Source organism: Gavia stellata, chromosome 13, assembly GCF_030936135.1.
Source record: "Gavia stellata isolate bGavSte3 chromosome 13, bGavSte3.hap2, whole genome shotgun sequence".
Lineage (NCBI taxonomy): Eukaryota > Metazoa > Chordata > Aves > Gaviiformes > Gaviidae > Gavia > Gavia stellata.
Genome location: NC_082606.1, coordinates 20,568,222 through 20,575,795, shown reverse-complemented (window position 1 = coordinate 20,575,795; position 7,574 = coordinate 20,568,222). Strand labels below are relative to the sequence as shown.

General features: G+C 46.8%; 1 protein-coding gene across 1 annotated transcript; it reads left to right on the top strand.

The window, feature by feature from the left end:
* The first annotated feature begins 1,041 nt into the window (after window positions 1–1,041).
* LYSMD4 (LysM domain containing 4) lies at window positions 1,042–6,027 on the top strand. The gene is made up of 2 exons (XM_009822043.2): window positions 1,042–1,314; window positions 5,452–6,027. The coding sequence occupies exons 1-2, from the start codon at window positions 1,042–1,044 to the stop codon at window positions 6,001–6,003; spliced, it is 825 nt and encodes a 274-aa protein (XP_009820345.2). The 3' UTR covers window positions 6,004–6,027.
* Window positions 6,028–7,574: the final 1,547 nt, after the last annotated feature.

The window sequence follows — 7,574 nt, the reverse complement described above, 5'->3', positions numbered from 1 at the left end:
ATAAGTGAAGTGCGTCGGGAGAGCACCCTCAGCACCTTGGCTTACTGCGCATCGGAGGCAGAAGTGTCCCGCAGGAGCATGGGACACGGTCCAGGGAGACCGAGGCTTTAGGTCTTAAGCTCTTCTAGCACAGCTGTGACCCTGCCTGCAGCCTGTGGGTGCCATGCTCAATACTAATGAAATGCTATAAAAAGGTAGTGGTTTCAACCATAAGAATCCCTTATGGCTGGATTGAGAATACTAAGGTCAACAGAGTTCCATGAGAGTGTGGGGTTTCCTTACCTATACCTGCCCCTGACAACAAATTGTTTGTGGAGCTGAGGATTGAAGGAAAAAAAAAAAAAAAAATTAGCTTCCTAATAGCTTGCTGCTGTAGGCCTAGCAATAATTAAAACAAAGTGCTCCGGCAGGTTCTTGTCTTTATACAACAAAATGACCTCGTCATTCAGGTTGAAGTGAAGTGTGGCTTGAGCTGTCCTTATTTAAAAAAAAAAAAGTACACCTCTGTGAAATGAAAATGTGGGTTCTTAAAGTGTAGAGAGCTAAGGACTTCTGGAAAGGTGACATAAAGGCTAATTTGGGTCAGTTTTTAATGTTTATTGGTAGGACATTTGATGGGGTGGTTCCAATCTGGTGGTTCCATGGATTTTTTTTTGCCATAATTAAAGACACCTGGCTCAAGTGACTCTGCTGCTTTTTTTATGAAATTATAGAAAGTAGTGTTTAAGGTGTGTAGCAAAGTAGTGTTATGTAGTGGTTTGTCCATAAGTAGACCAAAAAAAGGTTTGAAAATAATGTACCCCTTGTTGAAGCTTGTGTACATAAGGTTTCTAGTATTTCTGTCATTGCTGTTAGAGTGGCATCTTTTGGGTTTGCCCCGGAGAAGACCTGGGTAGAAGGAAAGCTTTGTGTGTATGTATGCATGCATGCAACTACTGTGCTTTTTGTCTATTCTCCCCTATTTTACATGCTAAGAAATAAACACTTGTAATAAGGAAATTTAAAAATGTCTGTTTTTTGTTCCAGGTGCTGGTATAAAAGATGAGGCTGAATGAGAGCCGGACAAGATCCTTCCAGGCTCCTGTCACCATCCATAATTACCCGGGCAGGCAGGTGTATGTGTTTCCCAATGGCCGATCTGATTCAGAAGAGTCATCAGAGGAGGAACTCAATGTTATGGAATTGCGACCGAGGGGCAAGGAGCAGCAGCGATGCAGCACTTCTCGGGACAGAGTTGGAGACGTGGTACTTCTGGAACGAGAGATTACAGAGGATGATAATCTTAACAAGCTAGCCCTGCAGTATGGTTGTAAAGTAAGAGCTATCTCTGGTTGGTTGTAATTACTTTAGAGGTATTTTACATGTAGCTTAGTTTCCAGAATTACCGGAAGGCGTGCTGTTGTCTAACAGTTCTGACACTGAAAAGTGTTTGCCCTGTGTATTTCATGAATGGCCAGTATCTGGGTAAGACTGGGCTGGAGAAAGGCAAAACCAGAGTTCTTCAGCTAACAGCCTAGGAAGATTTTGTCAACCCCACACCCTGTGTGACCTGCTTTCCTGTTTAATTTGGGTGACTAAGTGCAGTGTAGCAGTCATGATTTGTACTTAGTTATTTAAGTGAGGGCAAAAAGTAGGAAGCTGAGTACAGAAATGAGGGTGAGAGCTCCGCTCTCAAGGAACGTACAGTTTTTGAGGCAAACTGAGCAGTACAAAGAAATGCCATTCTGATGGGGTCTGGTTTGGGGTTTTTATTGTTTATTTTTTGAAAGATACAAGCTTACATATTGCAAGGAAGGTCTAAGTCTGATAGGGGTGGACTTGGAGAGGGAGAGATGCCAAAGTCCAGGTCACAGAGTCCAGGTGCTGTCTATGCATGTGGGTTTTGATTGTTTGCTGTCATACCCAGGAGTGTGTGCAGTTCAGCCATCTGCAGGCAGAAGGGAGTGCGTGCGCACGGTGAATTTTCTCGGGAGTTGGAACATACTGCAAAATACATTTTCTTTGTTCCAAAGCAGAGAGCTTTATAGAAAAACTGTTGAAAAGTTTAATTACCTGATCTGAACGTTAGAAGTACCCTGTTGTTTAGCAGTTAAAGCTGTATTTTTAGAGCCTATCTGCAAGATAGACTGTGATTAAAAAGTTCCATGATGCAAACAATTGAACAGTGGCCTGGATGGGGATAATGATACAGCACTGGCTCAACTGCTGCAATACTATTGCAGTCTGTCTTGCTTAACAACACAGCTGTGTGGTGCAGCTGAAGCAAGAGGGCTTAGAGGAATTGCGACAATTCCTCCCCTCCCATTCCCTTCAAAACAAAAACAAAACAAAAAAGAAACCCTTCTACGTTCTGCTGACGAGCCGATGCATGTTAAGAAGCGAGTCTGGTAGGACTTGAATAGGTCTTGATTGGCACCGGTAGAGCCTGAGAATTTGGAGCTACAGCAGTTGACTGTAGTCACGACTGTACGCTCACCTTTAAGCACTAGCAATTGCGTTGTTATTGCCACTTATGCCAAATCACAGCAGTTTGGTCAACTCAAAGAAGGAAGATTCTGAACAACTCGTTGGGTTTATGGCATGAAAAAGCCTGCAGTGCTCCCTGTACTGTAACTCGGGAGGGCTCAGTCCTGTCCCTGCGTGACTGTTCATCTGCCTCCTCTGCTGCCGCGCTCCCCGAGCCTTTCAGCCCCAGCACGTGCAGGTAGATCTGCTCTGCCTGCCCTGCTGAAGGCTGCTGGGCTTGTCCGGTGGGGAAGGCAGGCTGATGGGGACGTTCCAGTTAGTGTTCTTCTCCCACAGGAAAAAAACTGTCCTACTGCCTCCCTCCCTTCCAGAAAGGGCACTTCTGACTTGTTCCAGTTAAATTGAAGAAGTATAGAAATCCTTATTCTTGGAGATCTGTGTATTTGTGTGTTTACAGACTGGCGCTGATCAATTTTGATGTATTTTGTTTTACTTGCATGATTAAGCAGCTCCTGAAAGGCTAACAGGACATCAGTGAGGAAGATTTGTAGCCACAAATACACGCAACTGTGTTTAAAAAATCCAGGATGAGCTTCTCCTTGAAATCAGTGAGAACTTGTCATTGGTTTCGGAATCATCAGGGCCTCTTTGGGGTTGGGGGTATTAAGACAGTGCAACAAATAGCTTTGTGTGTGCTACGGATAACTTGGCAGAGATGCAAAGCACTTGAAAATTCTCATTTTTACTCTTGACCATTTATAGTCCTGGCCTGCTTTTGGCATTGTTCTTAGCTGGGACAAGAGGAGCTCACTGCAGCCAAAAAAATGAGTACAGAAAATAAGCCTAAATGGCTTGTGCAACTGAGTGCTCTTGCATGCTTCCCATCAGCTTTGTTTGTTGTTTCTGCGTGAGTGCTGCTCCACTGTCTGTTTCTAGAGCCTTAGCACAACATTGCAGTGTTTGATTGCAGACACTGCAGGGGATATTTACTGTCCTGATAATTTGCTTTCATTAAAGCACCACCTCAGTTAGGATGCTTTGGGTGAGATTGTTATTTCATAACGAAATAATTTTGCAGGGTTAAAGTCCTGATGTTACGCTGGGGCAAGCTGTGAGGAGTCTGAACCAGCAACTGAGGATTCCCTTCGCCTCAGGGGCACCAGATTAGGATCTAGATTAAACGTTCCATTTTCAGATTTCTCAGGCTTCACAGAGTAAATGTGAGACTCGGGCATTCATGCCATCTCTGCCCTTCAGCAGAGTCTTGCTTTCTGGCTGTGACGTAGCAGACTTGCCACCTTTCAGGGACTGCCCGGTAGATGAGCTTGATGTGCTTCCCTGACAGCTTGTACAGGCTGGAGGGGAGATCCACGGAGAGGGGCAGCTCTGCAGGCAGAGCCACTGCAGCTCCTCTTCCCTGTGCCCAGTGCTCGGCCCTCCAGCCTGTGGGAGCTCCCTGCAGGGGGGGGAGGACTGCCTTCCCCCTGGCACCTCCTCTGCTGCTGGGGGGTGGTACCTCCCCGCTCCTGGCAGCCAGCTAGCAGCAGCACAGCCTGCGGGTAGCCCTGAAGGTGTGTTGCAATGGCAAAGGAGATGTTCAGGCACACCTTCTGGTGTGTCCGTGTATTGTTTTTTAAAAGGAGGTCTTTGCCCTGAACTGTCAATGATTTTGGTGCTGATGGCACTTACACATTTGCTTAGGAAGTAAATCACCTTCTGGGTTTTAGTTCCCCAGTTTCACTGGTAGCCTCAAGCTTGTCAGCGCAGTTCATACAGTAATTTACAAGATTTCTGAAAGAAAAATCAGACTTTGTCTGAAAGTGCAGTCTTCGTTCCGTGTCTGTTCTGTATTATATGTTGGAGGTTGTTACCCTCTCTGTGCTGCCTTTCTCTTTGGTTTGGGGTCCTGCTGTTTTGTTTTGCATCCTCCAGCCTTTCCCTCGAGGTTCTTTCATGTCTCCTTGGCTGCTTTGGAGAGCTCCTTGCACACGTTGACAGTCCTGTTTGTTTTCTTTGACAGAGGGTTTAGGGCAACTGAGAAGTTCATGTACTTGCTTATTAGGTGGTTGTCAATGCACACTGTATTAAGCTGTCTTCTCTTTATTTAACATTAAATAAAGAAATGCTGCCTCGCCTTTCTCTTTTCTTTGATACCGGCTGTCCTTGTGGCTTACACTGTACATATGGTTTGTTCTTTCTTCCTCTTCTTACTGCTGTTTGCATCACTGAGCTGGGTGGGAATACCCGTCACAGATGGAGTCCCTGCACACAAACAGCCAAAGATGATCACGGCTGCACGGAGATTATTGCCGTAAGCGTACCTTCAGCAGGAGCATTGACCAGCTGTGGAGAAATGAGCTGTATGGAGCTGCTGTCCCGCAGAAGAGAGGTGCTGCTTGGGAACATGAGGAAAGGGTGCTCATGTCTGTCTGGGAGAGAGGCCACCTGCTCTCTGCCAGGCTGTGATCTCACTTTCAGAACTGCGGTATGCTCTGAAGATGCAGCTCTCTTCACTCTGAAATCCCTTTCCGAGCAGGGGGCGGTTTCCCTGCTTGTGTTGATGTTGTCCTCTCACCTTAAACACTCTTGTATTGTTTAAGTTATGAAAACAATTTTTAAAAGGATCTGTTATAAAGACTCTTCTTGCCGTAACTTGAATTAGGAAGTACGTAAGTGACGGAAGGGTAAAGAAAGCAAAAGGAGGGAAAGGCAGTATTAAGCAAAATACAGCCTATGAGAGATACAAGAGCACTAGAGGAGGTTATCTACTGGTTTAACAGGGGACCGTCTCTATCCTGCAGGACCTGGAGCATTCCTGGAACAGCTGGGAAATCTCTGCAAAACACAAAGCCACTTGCAGCCAGGGCTTGCCTTTATTTTCTGGCTGCTGCTTGTACACTAGTTGTGTAGCTACTTCCTGCTTCAGTACTGGTAAAAGGCTGGGCTGTCCTGCACTAATACTTGTGTCCTTTTTGGATTCTGTAGGTTGCGGATATCAAACGTGTCAACAACTTCATCCGGGAGCAGGACTTGTACGCGCTGAAGTCCATCAAGATCCCCGTGAAGACCCACGGGCTGTTGACGGAGAACGGCAGAGAGCTAAGGCCGCTCCCGACTGCGCCCTCCCAGACCGGCCTGACGCTCGTGGACTTACCGGAGCCCGATGACGGTGCGAGCAGCTCTGCTGACAGCAGACGCCTGAGCGACTACTTCAAGGGGATTGACAAGAGCATTCAGGACGCGGTGCAGGCGGAGGTCCAGCTAAACGCAGAGTATTGCATGGAAGCACTGGAGAGGCCGCTGCCCGAGTCAGGGAAGCAGGAGACCAGTAATGGTGCGGACTGTGGAATCCAGTGGTGGAACGCAGTTTTTATTATGCTCCTGATAGGAATTGTCCTGCCGGTATTTTATATCATCTATTTTAAAACACAAGGTCTGGTGGCCCATACCTCCAACACAACACTAACCTCAAATATTTCAACAGATGGATTGGAAGGGGAATTACCACAAAGCTCAGTTGTAGAAAAAAAATCCTAACAGGGAGAGGCAGCCAAATGCAGCCCCTCCTCCCGGCACTGAAACCCGTTGCCAGTGACTCTCTGACTCGAGTGCATTCAGGGGGATAACAATACAGATTATTTCTATTTTTTTTAAGTAGCTGATGTTGTAATCCTGAACTTGACTGAAAGCGAGGTGATGTGGTTTTAATGGAAGAATAAGGATGCTTTGTTGCTTATAAAGATCATCAGGCAGCTGGCTGAACGTTGGTGAACTCTGTTGAGGGAAAGTATTTTGTAGCAATTTACTCATCTTGGTTGCTTCAGGTGTTTCTTAATGCCTTGTCTAAGAAGCGAATCCTTTGCTGCTGAGGTAGAGAGTGCAGTATTAATGTGACTGGAATGTTTGGGGGTTGTTTGCATTTTAAGAAAACACTTTTTGCTTATAGTAGAAGTGGGGACTCTTCTTTTTCTCTGAACTGTCATTTTATCTCTTGCAGACCATGGCAGTTTTGGCATACTTAACCCTAAAAGGATGACTTCTAGCAAGTTAAGCTAGGTGTGCCGCGGTATGAGGACTCCGGCAGCACCTCAGCTTTCCATCCTTTTGAGCAAATCTTTAAGCTGTATTTAGTAGGATGCTTCAAGTCTGCCACTGGGAGGGGTGAGCCCAGAGCTCTTCTCCTCGATGAAATGCTTCAGAGGCTGCTCTTGAAATCTGGTGTCTCTGCAGGCGGAGCTCATGGCAGAATTGGTGCTGATACGTCCAGAGCCAATACTTCAGCATGACCAAGCTGTCCAAAGAGTATTGGAGGGGCACGTGAGAGTAGCATTAGGGCTGTGGTACGTAGTCCGTGCTTCTCACAGGCTCGGTTGTTGGGGGAGGTGTCTATCCAGTGTTACTTTTTAAAAAGAAATAATAATCCACAAAGGTGCATCTCAAACACTCAATTTCAGTCATGGAGTGGAGTTTCCTTGGTTGTAGTCTTTACGTGAGAGCGCATTGCCAAGTGGCATTTAATTTGCAAGGTCCAGGAAAGAAGCCCGGCCTTACCTTAGCCACGGAAAGATGTGTAAATCCTTTATAGGATGGGGACTGTGAAGCTGCTGATTGTTAAGCGTTTCTGTGAACTGCTGACCTTTGCAGTAACGAGCTTCTGAGGGGGTACGAAAGACCAATGAAGCTTCAGAGGCTTGTGGTGTCCTGAGATGTCAGTGGGCCTGAGGTCGGTGCTGTTCAGGACCAGTCAGTGAATGGGATGTGCTAGGAGCACGCAGAAAATAAGGCTTCCGGGAGTTTTGCTGCAGAGAAGAATTTGCGTCAAAAATTTCATTCAGCGTATTCAGGGACTGCGGGCAGAGGTAAGCTCTCTCCTAGAGCCAAACACTAAGGTATTTTGCAGCACAGGTGCATGAAACCTGGTGGGGGAGTTGGGGGAAGTGGTAAACGTGTGCGGTGTCATGGCTCTGGCCATGACATCAGCTTTCAGCAAGGGTCTCGGACCTTTCTTGGGCCACTTGCAGGGGGCTTGGCTTGTCTCCGGCCGCGGAGCGGGCAGCTGCTGCTGTTCCTGGTGGGGGAAGGCAGCACTGGTGGCAGGGGGCTGGAGC